We start from the raw sequence: 20,669 nt of genomic DNA on the forward strand, positions 1-20,669 counted from the left end.
AGAACAGGAACAGGAAACAGATCACCAATACACTTTAAAAAGCAGTCCCTCTGCTGAACTGGTCCGTTTTAAAACAAAAACCAAAAGGGCGAAACCTTTAAGCATATACAAAACATAAAAACAACCATTAACTTAAGGACGGGAACCTGGCTGTCTGGAAACAGAGTTACCAATAAGTTTAACTCCAGTTTTCCCCAGTCCTCTTCCAGGACAGCCCATAAGTGGACTAGCAGGAATTTACGATATTAACCACTGAAGGACCGGAAGGTTTTAAACCCCCCCCCCTGCCCAATGACCTGGCCATTTTTTGCAACATTGCACTGCGCGAATTTAACTGATAATTGTGCGGTCATGCAATGCTCTACCCAAACGAAGTGCATATCCCTTTTTTCCCCACAAATAGAGCTTTCTTTTTGTGGTAATTTATCACCACTGGCAATTTTATTTGTTGCAATATAAACTAAAAGAGAGAGACTGAAAATTAAGGAAAAAAAAAATTACATTTTCTACCTTTTCTTATGATAAATATTCAATAAACTCAATTTTTTTACATACATTTAGGCCAAAATTTAGCTACATGTCTTTGGTAAAAAAATAAATAAAAATAAAATCTCAATAAGCGTATATTTTTGGATGCACCGGTGAGCTCCGCAACACCAAAAGACCCGGAAGACCATGGAAAACAACTGTGGTGGATGACCGAATAATTATTTCCCTGGTGAAGAAAACACCCTTCACAACAGTTGGCCAGATCAAGAACACTCTCCAGGAGGTAGGTGTATGTGTGTCAAAGCCAACAATCAAGAGAAGCAGGGCTGCCGCTAGAAATCCTGGGGCCCCATACAGCCTACCTGACAGGGCCCCCCCCCTTTCACCGAAAATATCAAAATTATATTATCACCCCCTCCCCCAATGCCTCTTCCTAGCAGAAATCCCTCCCAATCACCCCTCACAGCGCAACCCCCCAAATCCCTCCGCAAATTCACAACCCCATCCCCGTACAGAGTGCAGGGGTCAGGAATGCATTACGTACAGAGTGCAGGGGTCAGGAATACGTTCAGGAGAATTCTAGATACAGAATGCAGGGTTCTGGAGTGCATTATGCACAGGGTTCAGGAGAGTGCTAGATAGGGAGCAGTGCCTTACTAAGCTGACCAAGATTTCCCATAGATGCAAATGTTAGACAGGGAGCAGTGCCATACCAAGTTGACCAAGATTCTCCATTGAGGCCAATGTTAAAAATCGGGAGTAGAGCCATACCAAGGTGACCAAGATTTCCCATTGAGGCCAATGTTAAAAATCGGGAGTAGTGCTATACCAAGGTGACCAAGATTTCCCATTGAGGCCAATGTTAATAGGAGTAGTGCCATACCAAGCTGTACATAGTAGCGAATGTATGTAAATGCCTCTGTACTGCACCTCTTCCCAGCTGCTACAACCTCTGCAACACACACACCTCTCCTCTGCCCTTATCTTCCCCAAAGGTCCCCCCATCTTCCACATGATTACCTTTCTAAAATACCTTTCTGTTGCTGGCTGCCATATCTTCCTTCTCCTTCTTCCCTATGCACGTGTTGCTTGACACAGGGGGCGGGTCTGAGTAGCAGTCCTGCCCATTACCGACATCACAGCATGAATTTGACAGGTGCAGTCTCTCATTGTGGCTGCACAGTGCACACCCAGCTGGTTTGTTAGCCAATCCCTGGCTGTTCTAAATGTTCCCACTGCTGCAGGTCCTTCTGAGCTAGAAGGTAACATTTATCACCAGAATTATGCCAAACAAAGCCTCTGTACAGCGGGACAGTCCTGCCGAGGTTGGGAGGTATGCTGTCATCCTACCGATCTTCCTGCTGCCCGGGCCCCCCTATGTGCCGGGGCCCCATACAGGAGTACTGGCTGTACCCCCCTGATGGCGGCCCTGAAGAGAAGACTTCACCAGAGGGAATACAAAGGGTTCACCACAAGATGTAAACCATTGGTGAGCCTCAAAAACAGGAAGGCCAGATTAGAGTTTGCCAAACAACATTTAAAAAAGCCTTCACAGTTCTGGAACAACACCCTATGGACAGATGAGACCAAGATCAACTTGTACCAGAGTGATGGGAAGAGAAGAGTATGGAGAAGGAAAGGAACTGCCCTTTATCCAAAGCATACTACCTCATCAATGAAGCATGGTGGTGGTAGTGTCATGGCGTGGGCATGTATGGCTGCCAATGGAACTGGTTCTCTTGTATTTATTGAGGATGTGACTGCTGACAAAAGCAGCAGGATGAATTTTGAAGTGTTTCGGGCAATATTATCTGCTCATATTCATTCAAATGCTTCAGAACTCATTGGATGGCGCTTTACAGTGCAGATGGACAATGACCCGAAGCATACTGCGAAAGCAAACAAAGAGTTTTTTAAGGGAAAGAAGTGGAATGTTATGCAATGGCCAAGTCAATCACCTGACCTGAATCCTAATGAGCCCAGCGGGTAGCGATCGTGGGTAGCAGGCGGCAATCGGAGCCGCCTGCCCTTTGCATTGGAGTCCCTGCGGCCGAGTGGGGGCGGGAACGCGCCCCTCGCTGTAGGAGCGCGACAACTTAGAGCTACGTCGGTTCGCGAAGGAGGGGTTGCCTGCCGCAGTAAAACTGCGGTCGGCGGTCCGGAAGTAGTCAACGAAAAATTGCGCAGTACTACGACGCTGCACCCAAATACAATTAATGTCCCTTTTTTCCCACAAATAGAGCTTTCTTTTGGTGGTATTTGATCACCTCTGCAGTTTTTAGATTTTGCGCTATAAACAAAAAAAAGAGCGACATTTTTGAAAAAACAAAAACACCATGTTTTTTTACTTTCCATTATAAAACCTTCCCAATAAAAAAAATAAAATGTTATCAGTTTAGGTCAATTTGCATTCTGCTTCATATTTTTGGTAAAAAAAAAAAAATCCCAAAAAGCGTATTTTAAATTGGTTTGCACAAAAGTTTTAGTGTTTACAAAACTACGGGATAGATTTTTGGACTTTTTATTTATCTTTTTATTAGTAATAATGACGGCGATCAGAGATTTTTAGGGGGACTGCGACATTGCGGCGGACAGATAGGACCCATAACTGACATTTTTGACACTTTTTGGGGACCAGTGACACTAATGCAGTATTTAGTGCTAAATATTATGCACTTTTACTGTATAAATAACACTGGCAGGGAAGGGGTTAACACTGGGGGTGCTCAAAGGGGTTAATGTATGCCTGTGGGTGCTTGCTCACTGTTGGGGGGGGGGGGGGGGGGGGAGTCTGACAGGCAGAGAGAGATCGGGGTTTCAGCTTAGCTGAAACTCCTGGTCTCTCCCTGCCTGTGTGACACAAGACTCGGCCCTGCTTTGTTTACATAAGCAGGCGGGACTTCTGTCAGTTTCTCTGACGATCGCAGGAGGCCGTCGGTAATCGCCACCACTCCTCTCGCCGCCCACCTCCTGCTGTGCCGAGACCGCGTGCACAAAATCACATAGATCTACGTGATTTTGCGCAGCTGAGCCCCCTGCCGCAGTATATTTGTGTTGGGTGGTCGGCAAGCGGTTAAAGGTTCATCAGCCCTCTGGGGAGAAAAGGACTAGCTATACACTGCTCGATTTTCTCTTGTTCAGCCCACGGGCTAAACAGGGGAAAAATGAATCAATCTCCCCTTCCACACTAAATGTGGATGGAGGAATCTCCACTGCCATTTAATGCTTTCAGCAATCACAGCACCCACAGCTGCCTAAACACAGAGGCACTGTTGAACACCGATAGAATATGAAAAATTTCAGTCTGTTTGGCCCATGATTTTCTACCCAGCTCAGTCAATTTTTAAAACTTCTTTTGTTAAGCTGGGTGGTGCTTGCAGGTCGACCCATGGCTCAAATTTCAGACGATCTGGCAGCAATGTGCCAGCTGTCTTTGGTCAGACTTATGCTCACAATTCCTACATCAGTTGTCCCCATCACAGTGCACCCCTACACCAGGTATCCCCATCACAGTGCTGCTGTACCTTTTAGTGCCAGGCATGGAGAGGGTGGGGGCTGAAAGGTGGTGTCCAGACCTGCAGACTGCAGGTCTGGACAGAAGTTCCAATTCCATCCACCTGTGCTGGGGGTGGGGCGTACACGTGACACTATTAGTTGAAAGGACACCAGCGGTCCTAACAACAAATCACTGAGGAGTGGGGGAAGGGGCAGAGGCGTAACTAGAACCTTCAGGGCCCCGGTGCAAGAAAACATGAAGGGCCCCCCCGGACCCCTGGCCGGGGCCCTTCTCTTCAAGCCCAGGGCTCTTCCCACTGATCCTGGGGCCCTTTACTCCACTTGCGGGGCCCTTTATTACGGTCCCACAGCGGGTCCCTTTCACAAGTTTTGCAGTGGGCCCCCTTCCTGCCATCTTGGGGCCTCCCCACGGTGGTGGAAGCCCAGGGCCCAGTTGCAAGTGTGACCTTTGCGATCCTGGAAGTTCACCCACTGGTGTCAGTAGTTTTTATTTTTTGGTATTTTAATTGTATTTTTTTTTTATCATTTTATTTGATTTTTTTTTACAATGTCACTGACTATGACTCTGTCCATTCAGAAAAGGAAGGAGCTGGTAAATTACATATTTACCGACCCCTTCCTGGTTCTCTATTGTGACACATCCCCTGCAGCAGCTGGCAGGAGAGGGGAGGGATCACACTTGGGGGGGGGGGGGGACCAGGGGAGCACACAGGGGCCCAGAGACAGCAGAACACAAGTGAAATGGATAGGAGGAGTGGCGGGGGCAGCATACAGAGGATCCAATCTCCTCCATTTTCTTTCTGCAGCTACAGGAGGAAAAAGGAGGACAGTGATTTCTCTACATGCTGCCCCAGCCTCCCCTCCTATCCAATGCCGGGCCCCCTGGAGCATTGGGCCCGGTTGAAATTGCAACCCCTGCAACCCCTGTAGTTACGCCCCTGGGAAGGGGAGACCTTCGCTGGGGGCTGGAAGTCCAGATAGAACAGTCACTCAGTCTGATCCAGGACGGTGGTCCACCATTTAGGGAAGATTACTGTAGAACATTCACCTATAACTTCAACTATAGAAAATTTGCAATCACAAATCACATATTAGTGCAATAACAAGGATGACATACTTAGCATACGCTTTCTCCAAGAGTGGAAGCCAGAAGACTTTCTGGTCTTGACAATGGGAGAAGCAGAGCTTTTGTCCCAAGCATGGTAAGCAGTCATCGATGGTCACCTCCACCCAACGTCCAAATCTCCAAAATCGACAAGTAAAGCGTCCGGTGTATCCAGGTTCATTCCACGTACACTGTCCTTTGGGAAACACCTTTGGTAAAGAAAGCAAACCATGAAACATAGGCTAAAGGGAACATAAACACATAAAATATGATGTACATATTTAAACTACTCTGGCACTAGAGCAATCTTTTCGTTTTTTGTAAACATCTGCATTTTTCTATAAAGCATAGGGCCTGTAGAATAAAAAGATAGTCGTTGCAATTTTTTTTATGTTGCACGATATTTGGGCAACTGTTTATTAAATGAATATTTTCAGGGGGCGTAGCCTGACTATAGACGGGTAAGGATATGTGCCGCTTCAGCTCCGCACCCGCTTAATCATCAGCTTACAGGGATGTCCCTGCTCCAAACCAGCTCACATCATGTCCCAGCACCGCCGGACAGCCTCGCAACAACCACGACCCAATCGTTCCCGGCAGGGTCGTCTGCGTTCCTTCTTCCCCAAGACCCGTGGTAGGGAGATGCAGGCCTCCAAGATGGCGCCGGCGGAGCCGGCCTCTCAGCACCACGCGGCGAGCCCCACATGGAGTGCAGAACCTGGGATCTCCCCACCAAGGTCAGTGACTGCCTCGGTAACTCCAGCTTCCCCTCCCTCCACGGCATCACTGGGAGGGGGATCCGATATGGCGGAGGTGCTTGAGGATGGGGATCTGAAGAGACATATATGGGCCCTACCCATTAAAGCGGACCTGGACAGGTTTATTACCAGGGTAGAAACTGCCTTTAAAGAGGACATTGCTCAGCTTAAATCTGACACTTCCCATCTGGGGACCTATTTGGAGATTCTAGAGCAGCGTTTTGGTGACACCCTGCCTGTTATTTCTCAACGGTGTGAGGAGCAAGACAGAAAAATAGATGCACAGCTAGATGACTTTAAAAAAATCGCAGCAGGAAAGGCAACATCCGTATTCGGGGCCTCCCTGAGGCCATGGCACCGATGGATATCATCCCCACCCTGATGGACATTTTCAAAGATCCTGGAGCTCCCGGCTACTGCTCCTATTGAGATTGACAGGGCGCACAGGGCCTTGCATCCCCTTTCACAGGATGCAGATAACCCGCGTGATATCATTTGTAAGCTACACAAGTACACTCTCAAAGACCGCATTATGCGGAAAATGCGCAATAAGCCTTACTTTGACTTTGATGGGCACATCTTTTTTTCTATCAAGACATATCACGATGTACTCTCATGCAGCACAGGGCTCTCCGCCCCCTCCTGACAGCTATCCAGGCCGAGGGCCTCACCTACGGCTGGGAGTTTCCCCTTCTACCTACAAGCTACCAAGGATGGCAAGCAAGCTACTCTACGTACTAAAGATGACCTCCCAAATTTCCTATCCACATTGGGCTTGGATCCTGTGGACTTCCCAGATTGGAGGAATTTGCCAGATCTCCCAGCGTTACAGCTACCCCAGCCCTGGCAGCCTGTAACTCAAACAGCGCAGAAGAGGTCACCCACGTCCTACCGAGGATCCTTTCCCTGACCCCTCTACCTCGGGGACCTGATTGCTTCTCTGTCCTATGCACCTTTTCTAATTGATCCTCATGCACGCTTGTGGCTTTTCAATTCCCCATTTTGCCTCTGCTGGCGAGACAGCGTGACTTTGGTCTGAGGTCTGGTCATTGCGCTGGTGTCACCATGGCACTGGACTGCCCCCTGACTCTTTAGCACTTTATCATGTGGCTGGGGTGGTGCGTGCAGGGCGGGTGTTCTCTCGTTCCCCCCCTTTCTTCCCCCTGTGGTTGGTACACTTTTCCCAAGTAGGCCATAACTTTACAGGTATTGTCCCTTTTTGGGACACAGGGCCATGGCCCAGTGTGTTGTCCCGGCTGGGGTGGCACACTTGGCGCGGCCTCTAGTTTCTCTCCTAACTGGTTTAGATCTCTTTACCACTTTTTTTGGTTCATTTTGTTTATGTGTTTTATGTATGTGCTAACTCTCTTATTTTTTCCCCTCTTTCTTTTTCCTTGCTTTCTTCGTGCCTGACCCCCTGGATGCATGGTCTTCAATGCGGCTTGTGCCGTGCTACCATCTCGTGGGAAACCTACCTGCCTCCCAAATTGCTCATGGAGTCACTTAAGGTAATCTCATACAATGTACGTGGTCTATGTTCCCCGCACAAACGTAGTAGGTTATGGTGGGAGTTGAAGAAGCTTAAGGCGCAGGTGGTCTTCTTCCAGGAGACCCACTTTACCCCTCGGTCGCTACCAATGCTGCCCACGCACCTCTTTAATCAGTGGTTTCAGAGTCCCTCCCCGGTCAGTAAGTCGCAGGGCACGGCTATTGCGATACATAGGACCTGCCCTTTTCAGCCCACTGGCCACATGGTAGAGCCCCAGGGTCGTTAGGTGTTCCTAAAAGGGACCATTCTGGGTAAGAGGTTTACCTTTGCCTCGGTTTATGCCCCTAATGCAAATCAGCTCACTTTCCTAGATGCGACGCTTGAGCGCTTGGCAGAGTTCAGGCAGGGTTCACTGATTGTTGGGGGAGACTTTAATATCCGTTCTGATCCCTTGATAGATACTTCACACGGTCGGTCATCTCATTCCTACTCCTTCCTTAAGCACTTTCGTAAGACCTTACAATCCCATCTCCTGATAGACACTTGGAGGGTCGTGCTCCCCAACGGAGCGAGACTTCAGCTACTACTCTAAAATGTACAATGTCTATACACGGATTAATGTTATCTATGTTGCCCACCCCACTCTGGAGTGCCTGCAGTGTCATCCATAGAAAATATTTCAGACCATGCACCTGTCACGATGGAGCTCGCCTTACCTGTTGGCTCCCACAGGTCCTGGTCATGGCGGCTGAACGAAAATTTATCGGGCAACTCGCTGGTGGTCTCCAGGGTCTCGGAGGTCTTAAGATGTTACTTTGAGGAAAATGGGTCGGATACTCTGAGTGAGGGGGTGGTGTGGGAGGGTCACAAGGCTATGGTGAGAGGGGAGTTTATTTCCCTCGGCACCAAGCTCAAGCGAGAGAGACAGACAGACTTCCAGAGAGTGCTGTCTTCCCTTCAGAAGGCTGAACTTTGCCATAAACAGACAGGGGACCCTGACGCATTGAAATGGTTCAGTGACCCTAGGGTGCTTTTCTCCCACCTCTTGGACCGTCTCACCCGTTGACGTTAAGGCCCCTTTTACACTTGTGCGACTTCAAAGTCACACGATTTTACCGAGACTTTGTTGCCATGATTTTGATGCGAGTTTGACTAGGCTACGCATCAAAATCGTGCCAAAGTAGTGCAGGGACTACTCTGAAGTCGGTGCGACTTCAAGTCGCACAGATATGAATGGTACTCATTAGAAATAAAAGGAGAATGACTTGTCATGCTATTTTGCAGTCCCAAATTACATTACAAGTTGCACAAGTGTGAAAGGGGCCTTACGCTACATGTCCCATAAATATTATGAACAGGGGAATAAATGTGGTCGGATGCTAGCCCGAGCCCTGCGTAAAAAGAGAGCGCAAAATGTGAGTGCATAAGCTTCGATCCCCATCAGGGGCACGGTTTTTTAAACCGTTCGAGAGTGCCAAGAGGTTTAGGGACTACTACGCTGATCTTTATAACCTCGATGGTCCCGTCACCGCTTATGCTCAGTCTGCTAAGCTGACTGCGTTTCAGAGTTATCTCTCCGACCATAGCTTCCCCCCTTGACTGCTGACCAATGCTCTGACCTAGAATCTCTGCTCACGACGGCCGAATTAGAACGAACCCTACTGTCCCTGCCCAATGGTAAGAGTCCTGGCCCTGACGGGTACACTAAGTTACTACAAACAGTTCTTCCCCCCTCCTGCAGGGACCCATGTGTAGTTACTTTAACTCTTTGGCCTCGAGGGGGGGGGGGGTTCCCATCGGAAGCACTGTTAGCACACATCACGGTGATCCCGAAGGAGAATAAGGATCCCGCAGTCCCACAGAGCTATCGTCCCATATCCTTGCCTAACACAGACATCAATATCTTAGGTAATGTAGCACTACTCCCTTGGGAGCTGCTTGAAGCGGGTTCCCTGGGGTTACTCATAGCAACAACAGGCAAATCCTTAGTACTTTAGGTTCTTGGCTGTGTCAGAAAACAGTCTAGGGAATTTTTTTTTTGTTGTTTATTGTAAAAATTGGGATGGGAGAAGGGATGAGTGGGATACTCCAACTAGATGAACTATGCATGACTTGAAGACTTCTGGCCATGTTGAATGCAGCAAGGCCACTGCTTCACCTTACCACTGTAGTGAAGTATAAGATAAGCGAACTATACAGTGAATCAGTGGAACATGGGGAAGGAGTTTGGGACTTTAAATGAGACTCATGGCCAACAGAGTCTCCATCCCTAAATTGCATATAAGCAAAAGAAATAAATTAAAAGCTTGGGACTTTAAATGAGGTGTGACCGGCTACAAAAATGAGGGTAGAAATAAATGTAGAAAATATGAAACCAATGTAACATGCATAATAGATTTATTGGTAGGAACTAGAGCTGCACGATTCTGGCCAAAATGAGAATCACGATTTTTTAGCTTGGAATAAAGATCACGATTCTCTCACGATTCTTTGTGTAACAAAAAAAAATTGGGATAACTTTACTGTTACGTTTTTTTTTTTTTATTCATTAAAGTTTATTAATTGCGTTTGAAAGACTGCTGCGCAAATACAGTGTGACATAAAATATTACAACAATCGCCATTTTATTCTGTAGGGTCTCTGCTAAAAAAAATATATAAAATGTTTGGGGGTTCTAAGTACTTTTCTAGCAAAAAAAAAATATTTTAACTTGCAAGCAACAAGTGTCAGAGAAAGGTCTAGTCTTTAAGAGGTTAAACTTCCTTTCTCCCTGGCAGAGGGAAGAAAAGATACAATGTAATCATTTGGTTTATAGTTACTGGGAGACTTAATGCTGATAGGCGTTTGCGGGAGGAAAGATACAATGTAATCATTTTGTTTATAGTTACTGGGAGTTTTCCACAGCTGTTTTCTCTGCTCCCTCAGCTATGCAAAGAATCGAGAATATGTCAGGTTTAGATCGTCAGGGGGGGTGAATCGAGATTGCGATTTTCATACGATTAATTGTGCAGCTCTAGTAGGAACCAGTCATGTTCAATATGTAACCCCAAAATATGAGCGTAACGATGAATAGTACAGTCGTAAATATGCAAGACCATAATAATGGTACAAGGTAATACAATAATATCATGATAATAACATATAGAAGGTACATAGATTATACTAATGTTTTAACAGTCATAAAACAGTTAATCGCATGTATAAAATTGCAGAAATGGCCCGTAGAAGACTCAACGCGTTTCGTGAACAACTTTCACTTCGTCAGGAGTAGGAACAGTATAGATATCTAAAGAGAATGTACATAGATGAGCAACAGTGTATATCCAATAATCACAAGGGTTCAAACCAGTGAAGATATCACTTACAATATAATATGAAGTATATATGAGGAGGATTGGAGGCAACGGGTCATGCGAGGGTATGTCCTGCCAGGGAACTAAGGGGGCAAAGCCCGTGCATGTCAAGCAGGCATGATGAGTCAAACATTAGTGTAATATGGCTCTCCAAAAGAAGATCTCAAACCCTTCACTCCTAAGGGTATATCTATAATAATAGTAAAGATGCAATGGTAAATATGATAGGTAAGAAAAATTATTATAAAAAGGTATAATATGGGTGAGATGCTTGACATGCACGGGCTTCGCCCCCTCAGTTCCCTGGCAGGACATACCCTCGCATGACCCGTTGCCTCCAATCCTCCTCATATATACTTCATATTATATTGTAAGTGATATCTTCACTGGTTTGAACCCTTGTTACATTGGTTTCATACTTTCTACATTATTTCTACCCTCATTTTAGTAGCTGGTCACACCTCATTTAAAGTCCCAAGCTTTTAATATATTTATTTTGCTTATATACAGTGAATCACTCTTCAGGGCCCTGCTTGGTACTTCCTTTGCCCTTACTCTTCAGGGTCACGTTTGGCACCCCCTTTTACTCTTGCTAACCGTGTGAGCTGACCGGCTATCCTCTGACTTCCCTGGAGTGGTCCCCTTTCCTAGTCTGACCCCTTGGCAAGCCACTGGTACTCATGGACACTGTTTTTCCCAGAGGACTCTGCCCGCATCAACACAGTCAGCTTTCCAGGATCCCTTAGGTTCAGCTCCACACCTGGTCCAATAGGCAGACTGTCAGGGTCCACCTTCCTCAGACAGCAGGAGGAGAGACAGCCGTCACCCTCCTCTTGGGACTCTGCTTCCCGCCAAAGACGCCCTGTCACGTGTGCCCTTGGCTTTTATGGTCAATCCCAGGATGCACTGCAGTGGTGCCTTCCCACTGGGACTGCCACTAAAGCCTGTTTGCCACTGGCCAGGTTTCCTCCACTGTACAACAGGCTCCCCTATTGGATACAGTGGGGACACTCCCTCAGACCAATTGACTCACACCTGGGCACATGTAACAGGCATAACTAACAGATCAGCCTCCCCTGATAAGCAGAATGGAGCAAAAATGCTTTTAATCTAGCACCTATCCAGGAGGGTGCTACATCAAGATCCTGGCGAACCGGTTGAAACATTTTTTGCCCCAAGTCATCCACCCTGATCAGACCGGATTTATTGCAGGTAGAGAGGCTAGGGGCAACGCTATCAGGGCAGTGCAGTTAATCCACTGGGCTAATACCCATTCCGATTTTCCACCCTACCTAATACTATCGACCGATACAGAAAAAGCGTTTGATCGCGTAGACTGGGCCTATCTGCGGACGGTGTTAGAGACCTTGGGTTTGGGGCCACACATGTTGACTTGGATCATGGCACTCTACACCTACCCTAGCGCGAGGGTTCGGGTGAATGGATGTCTGTCCACCAGGCTCCCAATCAGGAATGGCCCCAGACAGGGGTGACCACTCTCGCCTCTTCTCTTAGCTGTAGTTCTTGAACCCTTTTTGTGTAAGGTAAGAGCGAATGTGGATATCAGAGGCGTGATGATTGGCAATACGGAGCATAAACTCTCCGCTTACACAGACAATGTGCTGTTCCATCTTACGGACCCCCTGGTCTCATTGCTGGTTCTGATGTGGGAACTGGAGAGGTTCGGCGGACTCTCAAATTTCAAAATTATCCTTACCAAGTCTGAGATCCTTTCCATCCGCCTGCCCTCGTCCCCGAATATGTCCCTCTGGACCGCATTTCCCTTTACATGGGCCACCTCTTCATTGAAGTATCTGGGTATCCAGCTTACTGATTGCTTTGACACTCTATACGCGGCCAACTACCCTAAGTTGCTGAGCGCCATTAAACAGGACCTCTTACTGGCTGGGGAGGGCGAACATAGTTAAAATGAATATCCTCCCGCGCATCTTGTTGTACCTGCAGATGCTACCTGTCCCCCTGCCGCGGAGCTTCTTTACTCAACTTTCTGGCATGATATCGGAGTTTGTCTGGAACGCGCTGCGAAAGCGAATAACCATGGCTGCTCTCAAACGTCCGAAGCATTTGGGGGGCTTAGGACTTCCAGACATACAGCGGTACTATAGGGCGATCGTCCTTCAGAGGATCTTGAACTGGCGCTTCAACACCCACTCTAAACTCTCGGTCTCGATGGAGACATTTTTGGCGGGAAGGAATCTGTCCTACACCCCGTGGCTGTCTCGAGAGTATAGGGGGCTGTCAGAATATAGGTCTCCCTTCACGATTCATGCACTTAAAGTGTGGGATCGGGTGAACCGGCTTCTAAACTTGACGCCCCCTGTCTCCCCGTTAGCCCCTCTCGGGGGCTACCTTTGGTTCCTCCTGGGAGAACAAATGGCCTCTTTTCTTTTCTCCTTCTCTTCCACTTTTTCTCTCTGTCCTTTACACTTGATGCTCTTGCCCTAATATGGAGGGTTTACCACTACGACCCAGGCTGGTTGACTGTTGGCAGTACATTTAACATCAATATACATTGTGACTGGTAGCTCGGATGATGTTAGAGCTTCCCCGTTGAGAAGTTTGCTTTTGCTAGGCCCCCTCCTTTCACCCACCTTGGGGGATGGGGGTGTGAATGGGGGGGCTCCTAGTGGGGTGCGCTGCATCGGGGGAGGTTTGCTGCAGGCGGTATTTGCCCCCCTCCTCCGGTGTGTGCCCTTGCTCGGGCATCTTGCGGGGCTGGCACTGTTTTTCTGTACTACACCCGTAGCCATTTGGTGTCTATCTGGGCATTCGCTGCCAGCAGCCCAACCTACGTCATGTGGTAGATATGCAATTGTATTTTATGTGCAAGATGTTCCCGGAAACTGGCTTTTTATACTGTTATGCTTTTGGCCATGTTCGGCCTTATCCCGTATCTTTTCCTTGTAGTACTGTGTGTTTTATGTTAAATAAAATGAAGATTATATAAAAAAAAAAAAAATGCATATTTTCAGGTAAAAATATTATAAAAATAATTTTTTAGGGAAAAACACAACATAATATTTTTTTTTTTTTCGGTAAAATATAAAAAGACGAGGTTGCATCCAGTAAACAGATGCCAAACATTTCTCAAAAGATAATGCTTGAAAAGCCTTTGCACCTCATCAGTTTAGAGTTAAAGTGGTTGTAAACCTCAAACATGAAAACTGTACAAAGCATATCCCTCTATAATGTGTACTTGTCTTAGTTAAGAGCACTAAGTGTCTGTCTGCTGCTTCATTCCTCTGCTATCAGCATGGATTACTTCTGACAAGTTTTCCTGGCACCAAGAGAAAAATGGTGACAGGGGAGGGATCTCCAGCTGACAGGGGACAGGGGAGGGATCTGACAGCCTCAGCTGTGTTCCTGTTTGAAGGGCGTGTGTCCCTTCCCTCCAATCAGCTCTCCTCGCTGAGCTCTGCAGACGAACTTCAGCTCTCCGTCCCATTTTTTATGGCAGCTCATACAAGCTTTAAAATTCAGCACTTTGAATGTCTGTAGAGAAAAGAAGAATGCAGACAGACAGATACAATTTATGTAAGAGGATTTGTATCCTCTCTGTGTATCACTAGAGGCCAGTCACTTCACTGGGTATGTGGAACGGTTTACAGGGAGCTCTGGTGTTCGCTTTGGGAACTTCAGAGTGAGATAATAATTCTATCTCAGGTGTGGTGCGGTTTACTAACACATGTGCACCCTGGGCATGCGTTTGCGGATGTGTGCAGGGTAGCAGAAGTAAAGGTTAAAAAAAATTGTTTCTGTTTTTTAACACATCATTTAGTGCCGGTTCACACGGATCCGATTTGTCAGGCCACTTGGTTGCCTGACAAGTAGCTTCCAATGCTGTGCAATGGAACCGTTCTAAGCAGAGCGACTCAAGTCGCTCTGACTTAGAAAAAGGTTTCTGCACTATTTTTTTGCAAAGTCGGAGCGACTTGCATTGACTTCCATTATGAGAAGTCATTGCAAGCCGTGCCGAAGTAGCGGTGCATGGGCAACTTCATTAGTCGCCCGGAGTCGGGTGACTTCGAGTCGGATCAGAGTGAACCGACACTCAGTCCCGGTTCACACTTGTGCGATGCGGGAAGGCTGCGAATTTGCAGCCTGTTCCCACATCGCAAACGCACATCTGGCAGTTCACACTGCCATATGCGATACGTAGGGGGTGTCAATTAAATGTTAACGACACCCCCAGTTTGATCGCATATCGCAGTGCGATCTGACAGTTCGCACAGGATCGGATCGCACAAGTGTGAACCACTGTTCGATCCGATCATGTGCGAACTAATACAAAGTGTATGGCTGAATTCGCACCGCACATCCGATCGCATGTAATGAAGGAGCAGTGCGCTCCGAATTACATGCGATCGCCGCACTCGCAAGAGTGTGAACCGCCCCTTAATTTTATATTTAACTTTTTAAATTAAATGTTATGGCTATCACAAACAGTAAACAAACAGTGAGCAGATGACAAGTACTCCTTATATGGACATTTGACGGTCTAATCTACCCCAATGTCCGCCCTGCAAAGCAAGTAACTTGAGCAGAGATTTGTGCAGTTTCATGCTTCTCTAGCTGTAGCTGCCACAAAAGTCCAGTCTCAAACAGGAAGTAAAGAAATTTGCTTTGCTTCCAGTTTCATTCTGCACAGAGGAGAACGAAGAACAAATGTTCTTCAGTCTCCTCTTGCCCACCATTTTGTCGAAGCTCTAGATGTGGTCCCTGGTGAGAGAGCCAGAGCAGGTGGGAGGTGGGACCAGCAGGGCACCACACTACCTGCACTGTGAGAATAAAGAGCAGCTGTACAGCCACTGGATCACTTTCAATTTACAGCCGGGAGCCGGATGAGAAAATAAAAAAAGCAGGAGAAAAATAAATAAATAAATAAATAAATTGGGCCCCTGTAGGGTAATGTAATTTGTGCTAGTATGCACCACATACTAGCACATTATGACAGACTTATCTTAAAAGGATAAGTTAACTTGATTACTAATCAATAAATCAGTGCACTTTTTTTTTGCAGGTAAAAAAAAAATTTGCATTTATTACTCTTTGGTAATAGGCGCCTGGAAAGCATTTTACCAGCTATCAGCAGATCGCTGATGCCATACAGGCCGCCTGCACACTGTCAGTGTATCTGCTTACCTGTACATCGTGTACGGATAACGCAATACTCCCCGACAGGAAGACTCAAGGAACTACCACAGTGCTCCACAGCGCAGTGGTAGTTCAAGAACTACAAGCTGACAGGCGCTAAGGATGTCTGGCTTGTAGTTCATTCAGACACACAGAGCTGTGTGTATAAATGACACAGATGCACTATTTTTCAAATAGTGCCAGCTACTTCAGGGAACTTTTTTCTGTACTGCTGCCACGGGGGGGGACACAGCAGATACAGCACTGGGAAAATGTTTCATGTCCCACCCTACAATTGGGTGGAACATGTAACGTGTTCCCAAAAGGTGAACTTATCTCCTTAACTTAAATTTAAGACAAAGAGACCTCTAGTGGTTTGCGGTCACCGTTGCTGGGGCTTCCATGGTCACAGTGTCTTCCTTCCGGGTTCACGGGGTTCAGCCATTTGCACACAGGAGTCATGGAAGTGACACACAGCTCTGAATGGACGACACCGCCATTCAGAGCGCATGAGTTAGTGACGTCACTGGCTGCTACTAAAGTAAATATCTCCTAAACGGTGTAGGTTTAGGAGATATTTACTGTACCTAGAGGCAAGCCTTATTATAGACTTACCTGTTGGAATAAATCAAAAGCTGACTTTACTTCCACTTTAATCCTTGACTTTTTGGACATACGTACTACGCTCGATGAGCTGAACTGGTTAACAACACAGCTAGGCTTACAATTATTAAGGTATGGCATGTACAGCACACATTTTGTTACACACTTTAGGCAGTCCATATATAAAGAATAGAGATGGGCTAAGGCGTGTTCGGGATCCTAGTCTCAACCCACAAGAAACTGACACTGCTAATCACAGGCTGTAAGACATTTTCTGATCCGTAATGTCTCACTGCCTGTGATTAGCAGTGTCGGTTTCCTGGCGGGATCGGACAGATGGGTTGGGACTAGGATCCCGCCAGGAAGCTGACACTGCAAACTGCTAATCAGAGGCAGTGAGACATTTCTTGGTCTGTGCAGCTGCAGACCAGGAAAGGTCTCACTGCCTGTGATTGGTGGTTTGCAGTGTCGGCTTCCTGGCGGGGTCAGGCAGGTTGGTTGGGACAAGCATCCTGCCAGGAAGCAAACACTGCACACTGCTAATCACAGGCAGTGAGACATTTCCCAGTCTGTGCAGCTGCGGACCAGGAAACGTCTCACTGCCTGTGATTAGCAGTGTGTAGAGATAGGCTATGGCGTGTTTGGGTTCCTAGTCCCAAACTATCCCGCCAGGAAGACGACACTGCTCATCACAGGCAGTGGGTTATTTCCTGGTCCGCAGCTGCACAGACCTGAAAATGTCTGCTGCACAGACAAGAGAATGCCTGTGATTAGCAGTGTGCAGTGTCGGCTTCCTGGTGGGATTGGGCAAGTGGGGTGGGACTAGGATCCTGCCAGGAAGCCAACACTGCTAATCACAGGCATTTCCTTGTTCGTGCAGCTGCAGACCAGGAAATGTCTCTCTGTCTGTGATTAGCGGTGTGTAGAGATGGGCTCTGGCGTGTTTGGGATCCTAGCCCCAAACCATCTGCCCAATCCTGCCAGGGTGCTGAAACTGCTAATCACAGGCAGTGAGACATTTTCCAGTCCGCAGTTGCACAGACCAGGAAATGTCTCACTGCTTGTGATTAGCGGTGGGCGAAGTCAACTTCTTATGGGTTCAGGCAGGGTTGGGACTAGGATCCTGAACATGCCTGAGCCCATCCTTAGCAGTGTGCAGTGTTGGGACTAAGATACTGAACACACCAGAGCCCATCTCTAGTGGTGTCAGGCAGGTGGGTTGGGACTAGGTTCCTGAAAGCACCAGAGCCCCTCTCTAGCGGTGTGCGGTGTTGGGCAGGTGGGTTTGGACTAGGATCCTGAACACACCAGAGCCCATCTCTAGTGGTGTGCAGTGTTGGGCAGGCGGGTTGGGACTAGGATCCTGAACACACCAGAGCCCATCTCTAGTGGTGTCGGGCAGGTGGGTTAGGACTAGGATCCTGAACACACCAGAGCCCCTCTCTAGCGGTGTGCGGTATTGGGCAGGTGGGTTGGGACTAGGATCCTGAACACACCAGAGCCCATCCCTAGCGGTGTGTGGTGTCGGGAATGTGGGTTGGGACTAGGATCCTGAACACACCAGAGCCCATTTCTAGCGGTGTGCAGTGTTGGGCAGGCGGGTTGGGACTAGGATCCTGAACACACCAAAGCCCATCCCTAGCGGTGTGTGGTGTCGGGAAGGTGGGTTGGGACTAGGATCCTGAACACACCAGAGCCTATCTCTAGCGGTGTCCGGCAGGTGGGTTGGGACTAGGTTCCTGAAAGCACCAGAGCCCCTCTCTAGCGGTGTGCGGTGTTGGGCAGGTGGGTTGGGACTAGGATCCTGAACACACCAGAGCCCATCTCTAGTGGTGTGCAGTGTTGGGCAGGTGGGTTGGGACTAGGATCCTGAACACACCAGAGCCCATCCCTAGCGGTGTCGGGAAGGTGGGTTGGGACTAGGATCCTGAACACACCAGAGCCCATCTCTAGTGGTGTGTGGTGTCGGGAATGTGGGTTGGGACTAGGATCCTGAACACACCAAAGCCCATCCCTAGCGGTGTCGGGAAGGTGGGTTGGGACTAGGATCCTGAACACACCAGAGCCCCTCTCTAGCGGTGTGTGGTGTCGGGAATGTGGGTTGGGACTAGGATCCTGAACACACCAGAACCCATCTCTAGCAGTGTCAGGCAGGTGGGTTGGGACTAGGATCCTGAACACACCAGAGCCCCTCTCTAGCGGTGTGCAGTGTTGGGCAGGTGGGTTGGGACTAGAATCCTGAACACACCAAAGCCCATCCCTAGCGGTGTGTGGTAGGTGGGTTGGGACTAGGATCCTGAACACACCAAAGCCCATCCCTAGCGGTGTGTGGTATCGGGAAGGTGGGTTGGGACTAGGATCCTGAACACACCAAAGCCCATCCCTAGCGGTGTGCGGTATCGGGAAGGTGGGTTGGGACTAGGATCCTGAACACACCAGAACCTATCTCTAGCAGTGTCAGGCAGGTGGGTTGGGACTAGAATCCTGAACACACCAGAGCCCATCTCTAATAAAGAACCGGTCTGGCGCTCAGCTCAGCGGCCCAGAAATCAGACCTGCCCATTGCAACGCACATTAGCTGCTGTGCAGTGCACCTCGGCCAGCACGGGGGAGCCATTGTGAATGAATGGCACTGTATCACACCATTGCAAGTAGCGGGTGGTACCTCATGTTGCGGTCAAACATGCAAAAACACACGCTTTCCCACAATGCAACAGTATGGACAGGGCCTAAAAGATATGTGAAGAATAGTACCTGGTGAAGAAGCTTTGTGGATTTGTGAAGAGCATAGCAGGCACATATAAACCAGCAGTCCCCCAATATCCCCTGCCTTCCCAAAGCAAGCCTGGGCTTCTCTGCGAATAGATGAGGGGACGGACAGATCTCCTAGGAGAGGGAAGAAGACATAACACCTATTGATCAATCACTTCATCCAGGGTGCAGGAAGAAATACACTGTGACTAGAGGGCTCACCTGGGGTCTTAGCCATGTAATGCGGTCACACAGAGGGGATAGAGGGGTACCCCCTCTCCGGACTAAGGAAGACACACAGGGAGGGAATTCGGGGTCCACAAAGAGCTCCGACATGGGAGGCGGCATGTCACCTGCAGGGAGTCAGCATATGGCATCTCCATCAGGCCCTCCTCACTGATATATACGGGAACGGTGTGACCCCGAGCAGAGTGCACTGACACAACATGGCATAGGGGACATCACTGACATTCTCCACATCCCCCCATCCATCCCACTCTGCTTCCACCAGGCACCCCGCCGCCAGCCAATCACAAATCTTCACACACGTGCCTGCATGAGAGGTGAGCTAATATGCGAGTGCCGCGCATGGGGATTGGCTGCCGCTCACATGTGGGCGAGGCTTTGCTGTAGCTTGTACCACCTCCCTAAAACCAAGCCCCGTGTGTGAATGAAGGCTTTAGGGATGGGACTGAGCATACTTTAGCAGGAATTCATTATTTATGATCGCTGAGGAGAATTGACTAACTTGTGCATAGTAATCAATCTCTAGCCTCAGTTTGTTTCATTTTGCCATGGTTCGTCCTAACAGCCAGCCCTGAATGTGTCTCGTCGTGTCCATTGCTGTAGGCTACCGCTGCAATACATGTGCCTTTTCTATTGCTGTGTGGTGTATAGCAGATAGGTAACTTCTGCTTATTTATAATCTAAGAACAGTTTATGTTCTTCAGGGTCCACGCTTACAGTGCCATATTATTTACGTTACTATGGACTGTGTCCTCCACGACCTATCCTCCCTGGTACCCAACCCATGGCCCAGAGGCCTCTCAGACCCTACAGACATTGATCTGACCACTGGCCATCTCTTGTATCATATCTGCAGTCTCTGGCCATCTCTTGTATCATGTCTGCAATCTCTGACCATCTCTTATATCATGTCTGCAGTCTCTGACCATCTCTTATATCATGTCTGCAGTATCTGACAATCTCTTATATCATGTCTGCAGTCTCTGACCATCTCTTATATCATGTCTGCAGTCTCTGACCATCTCTTATATCATGTCTGCAGTCTCTGACCATCTCTTATATCATGTCTGCAGTCTCTGACCATCTCCTGTATTATGTCTGCAGTCTCTTACCATCTCTAATATCATGTCTGCAGTCTCTGACCATCTCTTGTATCATGTCTGCAATCTCTGACCATCTCTTATATCATGTCTGCAGTCTCTGAC

General features: G+C 48.0%; 1 protein-coding gene across 1 annotated transcript in view; it reads right to left on the reverse strand.

Annotated features, from left to right (window-relative positions):
* Positions 1-19,704, reverse strand: part of CAPN10 (calpain 10) — an 84,319-nt gene extending 64,615 nt beyond the window's left edge. The window contains exons 1-3 of the mRNA XM_082252572.1: positions 19,441-19,704; positions 19,222-19,353; positions 5,123-5,319 (exon numbers count right to left, since the gene is read on the reverse strand). Coding sequence (XP_082108698.1) covers positions 5,123-5,319; positions 19,222-19,353; positions 19,441-19,566 — 455 coding nt within the window. The 5' untranslated portion in view covers positions 19,567-19,704. The remainder of the gene's footprint in view (positions 1-5,122; positions 5,320-19,221; positions 19,354-19,440) is intronic.
* Between the last annotated feature and the right edge of the window lie 965 nt (positions 19,705-20,669).

Source organism: Pelophylax lessonae (assembly GCF_965119305.1).
Source record: "Pelophylax lessonae genome assembly, chromosome: 3".
Classification (NCBI taxonomy): domain Eukaryota; kingdom Metazoa; phylum Chordata; class Amphibia; order Anura; family Ranidae; genus Pelophylax; species Pelophylax lessonae.